Here is a 16044-nt window from a genome sequence, read left to right as displayed (position 1 = left end):
ACAACAGGTAAATCCCACATGTTTTGGCAAGCCATCTCTACTCCACTGTATGAGAGCTGTGGTATCTGACCAATAGTAGGATCGACCTGTCTACCTCCGATGTATGGTACACGTGACGGACTAGCTTGCCCAGACGTATTAAAGAATACTAGTTCATACACACCAGACATAAAGTATGACAGTCGACGAAGCTAGAAAGTAGTTTATTAAAGCAAAATTAATACAGTTCATACAATACAAATACATGTATCTTATTTGGTCATGAAAATGGACGGAAATCCTTTCACCGGTCTAATGAATGATCTGATGATTTCTGTCGACATGGACAAATAGTGTTAACACAATCAAATGAGTGAAATGGTTCATGGCAAAACATGATACACTCTTAAGAAGATAAATAGTACACGAGCTAGCTTGGATATCCGTCAATCTGAATTAACAATCTGAATTAACAAACTTAAATCATTTATGAGTCTCTCTCTCTCTGTCTCTCTCTCTCTCTCTCTCTCTGGCTCTCTCTCTCTCTCTCTCTCTCTCTCGCTCTCTCTTTCTGATAATTAAAATGTATGCACAGCTATTTCGTTGCCGTAACAGATTGAATACCAGAAACTATGTTAGAGTTAGATCATTAAAGCATGACTACCATTGTCTGATTCCTTTAAACTTCAGTATACGCAAAATGCTTACATACCACAACAACGTTTGAACATGCATCCCGATTGTATGCCCTCATGCTGTTTTAGTACTTTGCATGAACCAGATTTAATTTTCTTAGCAAAACATTCTCATAACATCGTCTGTAAATTCATTCATTCATACATCCATTCATGAGAAACTGTTTATATTAATGTACATGTCATTTCAAACATCTATTCAAAGAAATGCACGATATAACCCATGTACTCTTAAAACAGGACGTACAAGGATGGGCACAGTTGTGCTTAAACGCTTGTGCTGGGACGTCAGTGAGAACGATTATGTGAATTAACCCTTCGTTTCGTTTGACAAAATGTAATAATTGTTCAGCAAGATGCTTGTCATAATGACCTAGTTTGTTGTCGTTTCCATGCAGACATGAACACGCGCCGTTACTGACTTTTCAGAGCACTTGTACTGTCAAAAAACATGTTCATAAATATATATTTGTAAAGACCTTTAACTACACTTCATGAGGAAACTAGATAAATATGGAGAGTCAGTTCTTCTTGTTTATAGTGCAAGGTTTCACAAAACAACATCTCTCATATCCACTGATTCTACAATTTAACTCATCCCAATAGGTCATACATCAGCGGTCTTTCCCCAAAGATCTACTGTAGAGGGAATTACGTCGAGTTTCACTGTTACCAGGAAACTACACGAGTAGACATATCCGAACGACCTGGAAATACAAAAGAAGTTTAGTGTTTAAATTGTTCGTTTTACGTTTTATTATTTTCGAATGTTTTTGAGTACTTTATTACTATTTATGCTGTCAAACAATTCGCATTTGAAACAAATCATTCTGATTTGAAACAGTGACCTTATGGTCCAATATGTACATCTGTTATTGTTCGGCCTTTTTAAATTCTATGTGGAAAAGGGTAACTTGGTATGGAAATAGTTTGCACACTCGACACATCCCAATCCTAATCCCCATCCTCCCTTTCACCCAGCAATTGTTCACTTTCTTTACAATGCAATAAAGAAACAGAAAAGTGACAGTGTAACATAATGCCCTTCCCCTGCAAACTAATTGACAAAGAGACTGCAGTATAATTTAAGAAGCAGGTCATGTCAATTTTCATGTCAGATGACATAATTGAGCTATAGGGCTTGATTAGTGTGAACAGAGGAGGCTGTTGCATCAACCTGAAAGACACACCATCACCACTACAACACTGTTCAAACCTGTCTGTTGCCTTGGGAGACCATGTGGCCACACCCATTAGGATCCTAACAGTGTGCAACTTGGGAGTAATAACCATTACCGACCACGGACCACCCCATGAGCCCTAGACAAGGAATATGTCATACCTTTCGACACCGTCAGGTATCATATGTGAGAACATCACCATATTCAATTCAGGGATGTCCTAGGCCAAAATTATCTTAGGGACAATTTTTATTGTGGCTACGACCTTCACGCACGACGGGTGCTACAGTTACAAAGGGCTTGCTCAGGCATTTCGTGAACACCTGGTGCCATTATGGTTTATAATGATTCATAAGTGTATGATTTTATGAAATGTTCCTTCCAAATTGATAAAACTATTCATTTTAAATGACAGATATAGAAATATGACTAACGTTAACTAAAAAGCCTTTCTAGCCTTGGCCGTTGCCCTTAAGACGTATTTATATATGTAGAGAAATTTCTGCATGGTAAGTAAATTGCATATCAAAGCATGATTTTGATCGTATTTTTGCGTATCGGTGTATCGTCTCTTTCATGCAAGTAGCATTATTCTTGCACCTAAGAAATTATTCCAAACGCTTGAATTAGGACAAATAAAGAAAATCACTTGTGTGCGACAATTGAGGACACCCAAGTTAAGCTTATCTCATAAGATATACAACAAATTAGTCAGAACACAGAACTGGTGATCCGTAAAGTATTAGGCGAACTATCTGTCCGATAGCTGTGTCCATGGTTCTGAACTGGCTGAGCGTGTAGGACTTCTTTACCCAGCGTGTATACAAATGAATAGCATAATTATTTGTCCAGTTAAAGTGACCAGAGTAGACATCTTCAATTCTTCCCAAGTCAGGATTAATCAGAGTGTCATTTTCTATATGGATGAGAGAAGGGTTGTCCTGAGCCAGACGGAATGGAACAAACGTGGAATGAATTCCCCACTGTCTGGGATTGTAGGTTTTATAGCTACCGTGCCATACAGACAGAAACTGGGCGTTCGGAACAGAAACCATCACAGAGTTTCCAAGATTTTTGGCATTCTCATGGCCCATTACAAAATGGTAGTCCCGTAGATCATCGAAGCTTTTCAACACAAGCTGGTCGCAGTCTAAATAGATACCACCATATTCTGAAAAGAAATATAGAAGATAATTGTATATAATCGTCATAAATGTTATATGAAGGCATGTAAGCAGGTAAAGCAACTACAGGAGTGCATTGAGTGAGTGAGTATGGTTTTAAGCCGCTTTTAGCAATATTCCAGCAATATCACGGCGGGGTACACCAGGAATGGGCTTCACACATTGTACCCATGTCGGGAATCAAACCCGGGTCTTCGGCGTGACGAGCGACCGCTTTAACCACCAGGCTACCCGACCGCCCCAGGATTGCATTCGACGCAGACAGTTGTGTACAGACGTTCTTGTATTGAACTCTACACCTCTTGCTCTACTTATCGCAGGACCACCCATCCTATGCGTAATTATCTCAGTAGCTGTTGTGTGAAGATGCTTTTTTAAAGTGACTACATTGAGAAAACTAAAACCTAGATAAGGCCAGAACATACTTAAGAAGAGAGTGCTAGTTCTGCTCTACGAAGCACACGTCTTAAATACACTGTAAACCTTTTACACAATTAACTCATAAAGCTCACTTAGACGTCTATATAACACAAGGAGTGTAAAGAAGGGAACTTTATCTGGGCTTACCCTCGAGCCGATGACACTTTTAGATCGTATATCATCGCCCACAGTGTGGAGGAGTGAACACGCCTTTATTACTACAATGTCTAGGGCTCTTTGTAATTCATTTCATACTGGCCGCCAGTGATACCTGAGACGTGTGCTTGCTGTCAACATACTCATAAATAACCCTTTGACACAACTTCCTTAAATCATTACCACTATACCATGGCAACTGAGTTGTAAGTTCATCAATTGGCCTTCATTGTTTTCCTCTGCATTCCACTAGGTCTTTGGTTAATAGAGTCGCACAACTGACATCATCTTATAACTCTTTATAACATCCCCTTTTTAATGGGCTCGATTAGGCAAAATATATGTGAGATTAGGTCCACGTTGGAGCACAGTGGTGCTCCTTTCATTCTTGACAGTGGTGGGGTTTAGAAAATGTTGTATATCACCGCGCTGTCATATTTATGAGATGGTTTAGTCACGGTAAGTTACGTGTAATGTTAACATCTCATAATAATATTGTAAATCACATAAATTATCATACTTTGGAAATGAAGTGGGATTAGATTTACATTAAAAAAGGTATACCTTCTCATTCTACTGCGGGTCCTGGTTAGACTGACAAGATACTCAGCTTTAATAACTGTTGATATTATTTAATCACCCACGTATTTGACATTATACATTTATTTAACAAACATATCACTGAGTTAAGTTAAAAACTAACCTCAGCCTTTGTTGTTATAAATAGGGCGTTTGGGGGAAATAAAGATGTCAGCAGGATTGCGGCTTATAAGTAAGTTCAGCTCAAGACAATACACTGAACGACTTATAGTTAAAGTGGATAGAATTATACTTTCCTCGTATTCTCGTGCATGCCTGGTTCAACAGAATATGTTGATGCATACTCATGATAAGTAACCGACTTGGAATCTGATGTCTTATCAAGTTTCATTCAGGCGATAAATTAAATCGTTGTCACTTCAAGAGAAAAACGAGACCAATGTGAATGCATTAATGCTGAGGGTGAAGGGAGGTCAGGTAATAAAATATACTACGTCTGTATAAGTGTGTTATATTTTGTTCAAGCCTTAACACAGTGTTTCAGATCTACGTAGGAGTTTCACTAAGGGAATTTTGGTTATTATTAAAAAATGTTAGAGATAAATCAATATGTGTATGAAGCACGACTTGATGGGGTGGGGTATTTTGAACGGGGGCTTCATAGCACCTTACAATAATCCATGTACGTTGAACGGGAGTGGTCGTTAGGCGTATGGTCTGAAATGAGCAGTCGGTTGTAATTGGATCTTTTAAAAACGCTCCTAGGCTACTGACATCGCATATACATAAATATACATTTATTATTTTAGTCTGTGTATGAAAAGCATATATATATATATTCAAATTTCCCCTCTCTCTCTCTCTCTTCTCCCTCTTACCCTACTAGAAAATGTGTTACCTGGCGGGTCGCTGGCGTATCGCCTGCTTTTACCACTGCACCCCTACAGGTGTGTCGTTATACACAAGTGTAAGCTGTGTCACAACATGCTCAATCATTGGTTCCGGGATGAATCGTACATTTAATACATAAGGTTGCAATCGTTGATGCAAAGTTACCTTATTGGATGGTAAAATCCCATTTGCATGTGGTTTAAATATTTTGGTTATTTTTTTTATCTTTTTTTATCTATCATAACGATATAAATAGTTCTTTTGCAATGCGTCTCAAAACAAGCACGACACGAAATAATTATGATACAGCGAATATAGATAGGAAACCGTTCACTGTAAAACAACATTTTTGCAGATTACTCTCAACGATAAGAATATAAATGTTCGACAACAATGTTTTGGTTTGGGATAATAATCAAGGCATTATTTTCCAGGTTTAACTACACTTGTTAAGCAGACATATCATTATATTTGTTATGATTATCATAACCTAGAAACGTTTAATTGCCCCACTGAAATGGGACTTATAATTTATGAATACCTTTCCACGATGGATCTTAATGTTAACATTAACACGTGAACTGCCAAAACACACAAAAAAGAACAAATAGTGAATTTAATATTGGTCGTTATTTACAAATAATTTGGACATATTTTCCAACTAGGTTAGTACTTTTATATTACATGTAACATCAGCATTACGTTTGTTGTTGTTGAGATTGCTCTGTCAGCAGTTACACCTATATAAACTGTTACCAATGCCCTTCAGAGTCTTCAGCCACCTTGATTTCCGATAAATAGCTATCAGGTAAATTAACAGAAACCGTTCTATATGTCATTATACATTATACATTATATTGCCAAGAATATTGTCTCCGGGTCTTATGAATGGCAGGAGTGCATCCAGTTGCATGAGATATGACCACTGGCACCCATAGACATGTTTATGGTTCAACGACATTTGCTCGATGATAAAGATAGTTTGTTCAATTTCAAATAGACACTATGGCTTTGGTACATATTTTACTAACAAGCCCTTAAAAATGATATTTTGGTCAACTTGAAAACAAAGCCAAATGCTGACTAACACTATGTGTGTGTTGTTGTTGTTGTTGTTGTTGTTGTTATTTTTGGTTCATGAAGCACCTATGGGATTCAATATGTGGATTTTTGTTTATAATGCAGAAAATTATAAAAAAAATGTGTTTTCTTGCATACACATATGTGTTTGAAATCTGACAGACTTTTCCAATAATATAATACAGACTTACAATAACATGAGGTCATGAAGAAGTCTTGTTTCGTAATGAGCAACAGCTAAGCACTAAAATATGTCATTTACCGGTAAGTGCTTCAATCCTCGCAATGTCCGATTTGTGCTGAATATATCCAAGCCTTCTCCCGAAAATGCGTTCAGGTGCTTGTCTCCGAACGAACACAATGTTTTTCACGTTCATCATCAAGTTCTTCCAATATGGTCCAAATGGAAGGAAGTCGGCATGGAACATAATCACACAAGGATTCAAAAACTTGGAAGCACTTAGAACACTAAGGAAAGAGTAAACATCCATCGCATGTTTAGTAAACCAAACATAGTGAACAATTCTGGGAACTTTCTTCTGATCGTAACAGTGCTGTGTTACGTACTGTTTTAAACACGGGTCCTTAAATGTCAGCATGAAAGACGAAGTGTCTTCTGGCATATCGCCCAGCACTGACAGTGACTCATTGTTTTCGCATTTAATTTCAAACCGTTTGTTGTTGCTCACTGAAGGTTTCACGAGGACGTTTCCACAGTGCCTCCTATTGCGGGTAGTATTCGTACGTTCCATCAAGCAAGGGCTGCAGACATGTCTATTTAGCGCTGGCCTCGGCGTTGCACTAAGATCAAATCGTGAATCTGCAACAAAAAGTATCATAAAAGTATCATATTCCAAATACGTAGGAGAAGCTTGTTGGAAACGACTGATCGCATTTTCTGCAATGCATGTACATCGAATATGTTTTAAGCTATGTGTTAAAAAGTGTAAAGAATGAAATCCTTTCCCTATGATCAGTTCTTTAAAACGCTTAAATCCAGGTCTTCTCCCGAAAATGCATTTAGGTGTTTCTCTCCGAACGAACACAATGTTTTCGCGCTATAATTAGTATTTCCCTTTAAACTTATCATTATGATTGAAAAGGAGTGACATTATCTATGTTAATTAAAACAGCCGTCCTTAGTATGTTTTTAAACAGTTAATAATTTATTCAATTAAGATTTCCTACGTGAAATACTTTCTTTTAAATCGTTCTTGAATTCCGAAAGCTGTTAATGCATTGTCAACAGAATTCAAATTTGATTTTCTCATTTTTCTTTTTCAATTAAATAGAAACGTTGCAAACTAAAACAAGCAGAAGATAACGGAATACATGTGGCGAGCACACGACATTTGCTTGTCGTGCAATTTAATGTTTTGCTCTTCTTCATTCCTGAGAAAACAGCTATAGCCTCTGTATAACCTTCGTACTGACGGGAAGCAAATACACTGTTGAAACATGGACTATTAAAATACAGCAACAACTCATTGGTAATCTATCCTTAAGTAACTTAATATCCTTTATGTGATCCCTCAAGAATATATAATAACCAGTATTATATTGCAGGTTAAACAACTACATAAATATTATATGTTCTATATAGCTAAATAGTTTGTTTTAGGTACGAGTACAATGTTTCAAAGTTATTGGGTTTTAAACAAACCCCGGTGTACATATATTTATTTTTGTGCGTTTTGTCCTCTTACTGCTGAGGCAAAAAGACTCCACTAAATCAGAAAAAGACCACATGTTCCTAAATTACAAAATAGCAAACTTGGGAATTGATGTAAACACGTCATAATAATATTGACATCACATAAATTATCATACTTTGGACACATTATGTCGGATAAGATTAACGTTAAAAAGGTATAACTTCTCAAAACTACTGCTTGTCCTAGTCAGACTGACAAGGTACCCATCTTAATAACTCAAATATATGACATTATTCATTTTTTGCACAAACACGTCACAGCAGTTAAGTTAAAACTAACCCTAGTTTTATCTATTTTCTCTATAACGCCTTTGTTGTTAAAAATAGGCATTTGGTGAGAAAATATAGATGTCAGCAGGATTGCGCCTTAAAAGCTCCTCTCACATAAGATAACATACTGAACGTCTTCTTATAATTAAAATAAATGGAATGATGTTTCCCCACTCACGTTTTCACGTGCATGCCTGGTTCAGTCATATCTGTTGACGGAAATGCAGAATAATGTTAAATATACGACTTGGCAACTGATGTCTCTTCAAGTTTTATTTAGGCGAAGAATTAAGAGATTGAATTCAAGAGATAAAAAAAAACAAGACTGATCCGAATGTATAAAGGCTTTAACACGCTTAATAAACTTTTTCACGATACAATTAGCGTGTTCTTTAAAATAATCATAATGCATCAAAAGGAATAAAGATATACGTTTTATGTAAATTAAAACAAACGTCATCTGTTTGTTTTTAAATAATTACTTCAATAAAGATTTCCCATGTGAGATATTTTTAACCGTTTACAAGATCGTTGTAAACACATTTCAATTTTGATTTTCCTCAATCCAATAGAAAAGTTGTGAAGATAAATATGTTTGTCCTCACATTGCTTGACTCCACTGAATCAGAAAAAAAGACTTTATGTTCCTAAACTAGAAAACATAGGAATTGATGCTTCAAATTTAAGTAAACTTCTCAGACAAAAATCAGTTCGTTTAAATGTCTCAATATATTGTATATTTAAGATATTTTAGATGTAATGGTTGACGTTGGTCCCACTGACATAACATAACCATACTGCAAGTATGCACTTGGACATATCAAGTGATGTCACATAGAAGGCTAATATATGACTCTAAAACCTGAAGACATGTCCATTCCTCTCTGTGCAGAGAGATATATGTTGCGGAGCCAAGAAAATGTAATACTGAATCCATGTCTCAAACATTAACCATTATCCTTAATACAATCAAGGAAGTACTTTCCTTATACTAGTATTCATAGAAAATAATTGAGAAAAAAAGGAATTAATACCACATGCATTTTAAAAAACACAAAGGGTTTGCTTGATTTTTGCAAACTCAGAAGAGCCACATTCAATTATGTCAAAAGATTGTATTTTTCAACTTTGTACATCACTATCCCACACGACAAACTTAAGAGAAAACACCATTGCTTGATCCATGGGACATTTGTCTTTAAGCTGTAGATAAAGTTACATCTCTATCTTGAAAAGATTTAGAACAATATGTTGAAAATGAAAGCTAATATTATGTCATCTCAATTTTACGGAGAAACATGTGAAATTCCTCATTGATAACATCTAACTTTAGGAATAGGACATTTAGTCAAGACGTAGGCATCCCCATGTGCAATACTTTGGGCCAAGAACTTTGAATTAAGCTTCAGGTAAATCGATTATTTGATACAGTTCAACAATGGTCAAATAGCAAATTCTTCACCTGAAGTAGAAACAGAAGATAACAGTGAAATATCCTCATCTGTTTCAAATCTATATATGTGCATAACATTTCAGTATGACAAGAGGGATGACTTCAACATTCCAATTGCCAACGTCATGATCAGTTGTCAATATTTCAGCGTTTTCATCCTTTGGTGTCTACATTTCACACCGTTTGAGATGCAACCGACCGGGCTTCTATGAAGATTTCAAAGAGTGTCATTTGAATGTTCCTAAATAGCTGTTTGTGTAGGGTAACAACATCTCGTGCTTTAGCAATACCATCAAAAGTATTTTGGTAGACATGTGAGGGGCATTTCCAAATTTGTATCGTTGATAGGTCCATTTTCGTCTTATAATTTAAAAGCTTTAAAGCTTTACTGAGGCTATGAATGTTGTAACCCTGAAAAGACTGGAGATATTAGTTTTAGTTTCCTCAAAAGTTTAAGTCTTATTCTATACAAATATAACTTTATTGTGTTTTAATTAGATAAATGTACATACATAAACAACATCTTGCAACTATTTTGACATAGATCTAGACTACGCATCTTAACTATGCTGTACCCGATACCGCTTTGAAATGCACTGTCCGACTCAATACTTTAGCCATTAAACAAGGCACAAAGGGCATCCCGCAATGTCGGGGACCAACATCATTTCTACACCGGGGTCGTGTTACTTTTTGTATCACACTTCTTCTCAAGACATTTATAAGTTCATTATAAACTGCTCGTGACACTTCATTTATCCAGGAAATCATCTTCATCAACCCTGACACTTGTCGATAAAGAACGTAATATTACAAAGTGTAGCTTTTGCAAGAAGGAGCATTGTCTACGACACAACCTCTATTCAACTTAAAGAAAATACTTATAAAGGAGATGCCCTACATTCAAATAGTGAAGCAATGTCCTTAATATTTGGTCGATGTCGAGCTGTCACAGTCTAATTATGACAGTTCTAGAGTAGTTTATTTCAAAGACGTAAGAGGGCAACGGTGTAATTGAACGTCCCTGGCATATATATTTAAATGTATGGCTGTCGAGATTCATCTGTAGAGTTTCCTATAGTATATTTTAAGAAAACACCAGTACTGATTGTATGTTTGTAACAGAGATTCCAAGACATTTCACTCCCCCCCCCCCCCCCCCCCCCCCCCACCCCCCCGGGCTTAAAGTATCTATTTTTTCAAAATGAGAAACGTTCACTCATTCGTTAGAGGAGACATAAGCGAAATTCCGTACAACACTTTGTCCGCACACCGCTGTGTTGTTAATCCAAGATGCGACTCAGTCTTCAGGAATAGGTGATGTTACAATATGTCACCGCAGCGAACATCGGCCAACATTGTGTGGGATTGGATGGAGATAGGGAAATTTCATCCATTCTATAATAAGATATTTACGGTCCCTCTATTATATAATATATGCAACTCAGCCAAGTATAACAACTATAATCCCACATAGAGAAAGTTGAATTTCATCCGTGTTAAATGTGCCAGAAAACAGCTCACACTATAATTATGTTACATAAAAGAGTTCATCTCTGACGATTAAGCAATGGGGATGCCGTGACGAGCGAAGTTTGACGTGTCAAAAGAGGAGGAATTAAAGGATTAATGTTGTCCGTCGTGTGTCAGATATCAAAGGATTTAAGGATTAGACCTTCTAGAAGGATGCCCCATTAGGCCGGACAACAGATGAGGGGGCGTAATAGTGAAGATAGAATCAAACGACTGCCTCAGTACAGTCTGAACAGTACGTTATTGTGACTATTTTCCTAAGTAATAATACATTCTCGTATTTTCTATGAAGGACACTGAGTTTTGTGTTTTTGGAGTTATGTTAATATGTTAACCTAGAATATAGGAATAATGTTGTGGGCTCAGTAAGGTTCCCTTGACAACTTTAGTACATGTGACATTTCATCGACACGTGCCGCGTGTTATAGTCCACCGTTCAAGGAATGCGTGTGTCTCAGAGAATACTCCATCATTGGTAAATATAAACGATTATAAAGAATATATTTGAGGCAAAAGATACAATACATTTTCAATATTTTTTATTATTTAGTGAGTTCACGATGTTTACTGCCTGATTTCATTTAATTTACTTTTCATTTACTATGATGCCATTTTACTATGAGTTCATTCTTGTAATTTTAAATATATTTGCTTTGAAGTAACTATCTCCCTCTTTGCTTGCTATTGAAAACAAAACAACATCACATCACATCGATATAGATCACGCATTAAACGAGTTATCAAGGAAAAACAACGTTGGGTTGAACTATGAAACAAAAGGGATAATGCCATAATTGCCCTATGGGCGCATTGTTTGCCACGGTTATTGGAATGATTCTGCTGTTATTTGTAAGTTTGATTAGGATAAAAACAGGGATATGTGATTTCGTACTATAAGTTATCATAATATCAGTGAAAATTATATATTGCTATTCTCTTTTAACAATTAAACAAATTAAAAAATACAAAATTAATGGAATTGCAAGTTACGCTCCTTCATTAGAATGCTTCACACTTACCTTGTCCTGCAACACGTGATAATTCTCGCACTTGTAAGAAAGAAAGAGTAAAAACACATACAGCTAACCCAACAAGTGAGAAGAAGGTTGAGAGTATCCTGAACAAACAGTAGCAGAAAGGACGACACCGCAATCTACACGTCATCTCCAATAGTCTTAATGAATATTGTTCAACTGATCTTTGATGCCTCGCTTTTGCACATTAAAAGGATGTTTCAGTGACGTTCACACTAATAATTTGATATTGACAAATACATAAAGTCCTTTGAGTCCTCATTACAGCTGGGTTTCAGATATCATTTTTTACTGAACGCACTATGATGTTGTCTTTGAGAATCCACCTGTTTGATTGACTTCAGTAACGTGATGACTTACAACAAGAATAACGCTATTTCAGAAACGTCAAAGTGGATTTGTTGGTGAATCAACTATATATCGTCGATAGATCCTTGATGAATATATAAGCGAGGTGGCGAGTGTTACATTACAGGGTTGAGCCCGTGTATATTTCATACTGTTGTCTAAAGATGTGTTCAGATCCTCGCTGTAGAAAATTTCATGTGGCGTCAACCAATCAGCGTGAAGACGAAACACTCCTGGTCAATCGTCTGACAAACAGCTCGTGTTGGGCGTTATCAAAAGCCTTTAGATCCGTGTAACAAATCGATCACAGCGTTTATATGACGTCTGTCAATGGGGTTAATCACAAAGAATTAATTCATTAAGTATACTGATATTTATCCTTATTTGAAATGACATATTCATCAAAACAGAACCAATCTGAAGTAATTATCAGCATTGTCAATCAGAGCACGTATGCCGTCTTCACAATCCACTACTTCTGCTGAACAGGGGATCTTCAATCTCTGTTACACCCAACTGTTAAGCAGGGTTCTCCCGACAACAAGAGTAAGACGCACGGCGTTATGTTGAAGGAATGTGAATCCTGTATCACGTCTGGGCGCAACACTCGTCAACAGTCAAGCCTATCCTCAAACTGTCTCCGCTGAAACACTTGCGTTTATAGACATCGAAAGTCGCATCTCATTCCTTGAGCGCAGGTAACCGCGCTGCGTCCACTGTGCAATACTGTTACACGCCAACAAGCTTATCCAGACCTTCCAAGCACAGGTTCAATTTTTGAACTGGTCACCTGCCAATCACGAACCTATCCCGATTCCAATTAGGCGACACTGTGACCTTGATAGATTGTGAATTAATCAATTAGTCTTGATGTTATCTTGTCTATGGCTAAGACGTCGGCAATAACTTGTTAGCCAGACCGAATAATGGCCCGAGTAGGTCCTCACCCTTGCGCAGACCACTGGACCATTACGATTTCTTTCCTCTGTCACCAGGCTACTCCGATGAACACTGGCGTATGAGCCTATCCGTGGCATTTGCTTTATCAATCTCCACTTTTCACAATTCCAAAGCATGTGAACCTCCGTTGTATCCAACTTGGATATTGATGTTGTGTTCCTTTTGAAACAACACTGACGTTATATATACTACCATCTATTTGTAGACTTAAGGGGGCTCAGACACTTTTAGATATAAAAGCAACACGCTGTCAAGCTAAATTACATTCGAATCAGTTTGCTCTTTACCTCCCGCAGGAAGACACGGAAATTATCAACGTGTGCAATGCTGTCCTAAAATAAACTTGACAAAACATAATTGTAGCTGGAAGTGGCAACGGCCCTTCAGGGTAAGCATACCTAAAACTAGTAGTCCTGATATATGTTGTAAAACGTCTGCGTATGTCGAGGTTACGTATTTGTCTCCAGGCGTTGTTTCTGACATTTATCATAGGAACAGCTATCAGTTAAAACGGATAATGGACGAAATCTCAGACACATAAATGTTCAAGATGCATGTTATGTTATGGGTATATCAACAAGGAATAATCCAAGATTGTCAGACTAATCGACTTCAAAGGAAATGCGACGTAATTCAGATGTTAAATAAATAATCAGTTTGTTATCCTGATGTAGAAAATTGACATCGCCTTCAAAATATAATTTTCTATTTCAGTCCTACAGCGGATTTTAGAATCTGTTAAGGCTGTTTTGACTCAAACTGGCCCTGCAGATTATTTTTCTTTTATATACCTAATTCGGCTTCAATTATGGAATGACTTCAAAGGACGTTAGACACATACAAGATTAATATCTATTTCGTGTAATCATCTGTAGTTGGTGTGTCGTCGGTGGATGCGAGTGAGTGAATGTTGTTTTATGCCACAGTCTGCATTACTTCAGCTTTTATCAGGACAGTAAGTAAATATTTGAGTCGGGACAGGCGAAGCAAGGATTAAAGTTACAGTAATTATCAACACCCTCAGGGTACGATGACACGCAGACGCGGGTCACACGAACTATGACAAGTATGATGTCCATATCTCTCCTGAACAAAATGTACACATTTGTTCTAACATACCAATTTCGAGACAGACAATTCCTCGCAACTTGGATAACAGCAACACTGTTATAACATTTATTTATCAATCATCTGTACCTCATGGCAATGAAGTTTATGTTTACAAAGGGTTTTGTTATTGTTATTTCACGCAATTGATACATTCCAGCCAAATGACGGGGGTCTGATTGGACCAGACAATCCTGTGACTGTCATCATGAGCATCTATCCATTCATTTGGGATACGATGACATGTATCAACCACCGATCATGACCACCTGATCCACTTGGCAGCAACATCTTACGACCAGTATAGGCTTCTGGGGAGCAACAGGTACAGTCGGTCCTGAAGGCTACTGAGGAGCAACATGTACAGTCGGCCCTGAAGGCTACTGAGGAGCAGCATGTAGTCTGCCCTGGAGGCTACTGAGGAGCAACATGTACAGTCTGCCCTGGAGGCTACTGTAGAGCAACATGTACAGTCAGCCCTGAAGGCTACTGTAGAGCAACATGTACAGTCTACCCTGAAGGCTACTTTAGAGCAACGTGTACAGTCTGCCCTGGAGGCTACTGTAGAGCAACATGTACAGTCTGCCTTAAGGCTACTGTAGAGCAACATGTACAGTCTGCCCTGAAGGCTACTGTAGAGCAACATGTACAGTCTGCCCTGAAGGCTACTGTAGAGCAACATGTACAGTCTGCCCTGAAGGCTACTGTAGAGCAACATGCACAGTCTACCCTGAAGGCTACTGTAGAGCAACATGTACAGTCTGCCCTGGAGGCAGCCGAGGAGCAACATGTACAGTCTACCCTGGAGGCTACTGTAGAGCAACATGTACAGTCTGCCCTGGAGGCTGCAGAGGAGCAACATTTACAGTCTGCCCTGGAGGCTACTGTAGAGCAACATGTACAGTCTACACTGAAGGCTACTGTAGAGCAGCATGTACAGTCTATCCTGAAGGCTACTGTAGAGCAACATGTACAGTCTACACTGAAGGCTACTGTAGAGCAACATGTACAGTCTACACTGAAGGCTACTGTAGAGCAGCATGTACAGTCTATCCTGAAGGCTACTGTAGAGCAACATGTACAGTCTGCCCTTAAGGCTACTGTAGAGCAACATATACAGTCAGCCCTGGAGGCTACTGAGGACCTACATATACAGTCTGCCCTTAAGGCTACTGAGGACGTTCATATCGGTCTGCCCGGAAGGCTGCGGAGGAGCAACATGTAGATTCTGCCCGGAATCCCCAAAGGTCGTTTACGAAATACGTGTAGCAATAACAATCTATATCAATCACATTAAATTATGATGCTGATGCGGCTTTAGATTCGACATCACGTTTGACAGCTTATGTCGGAGAGACCAACATCATCAGCGTCAACAGATAATCATATCTGAATGTGGTAACAACCCCGCTGAATGTACCACTCCCGTGCCAATTATAATCACCTGCCACATTAGGTAACACAGAAATTGCAATTTGTAACTAGAAAAGGGTTAACCG

At 37.9% G+C, this 16044-nt stretch overlaps 2 protein-coding genes across 2 annotated transcripts; one reads left to right on the top strand and one right to left on the bottom strand.

Annotated features, from left to right (window-relative positions):
* Positions 1-231: 231 nt before the first annotated feature.
* On the bottom strand, positions 232-13094 carry LOC139449861 (uncharacterized). Its single transcript, XM_071231427.1, has 3 exons — positions 12116-13094; positions 6389-6946; positions 232-3026 (listed from the first exon to the last, which is right to left on the bottom strand). The coding sequence occupies exons 1-3, from the start codon at positions 12258-12260 to the stop codon at positions 2563-2565; spliced, it is 1167 nt and encodes a 388-aa protein (XP_071087528.1). The 5' UTR covers positions 12261-13094; the 3' UTR covers positions 232-2562.
* A 310-nt stretch (positions 13095-13404) lies between these two features.
* On the top strand, positions 13405-15770 carry LOC139451008 (A-kinase anchor protein 5-like). Its single transcript, XM_071232827.1, has 2 exons — positions 13405-13413; positions 15138-15770. Exons 1-2 carry the CDS (start codon positions 13405-13407, stop codon positions 15768-15770), a joined length of 642 nt encoding a protein of 213 aa, XP_071088928.1.
* Positions 15771-16044: the final 274 nt, after the last annotated feature.

The sequence above is a fragment of the Haliotis cracherodii genome, unplaced genomic scaffold, assembly GCF_022045235.1.
Source record: "Haliotis cracherodii isolate W230 unplaced genomic scaffold, xgHalCrac1.p SCAF_8, whole genome shotgun sequence".
NCBI lineage: Eukaryota > Metazoa > Mollusca > Gastropoda > Lepetellida > Haliotidae > Haliotis > Haliotis cracherodii.
This window is presented reverse-complemented; position numbering and strand designations above follow the sequence as displayed.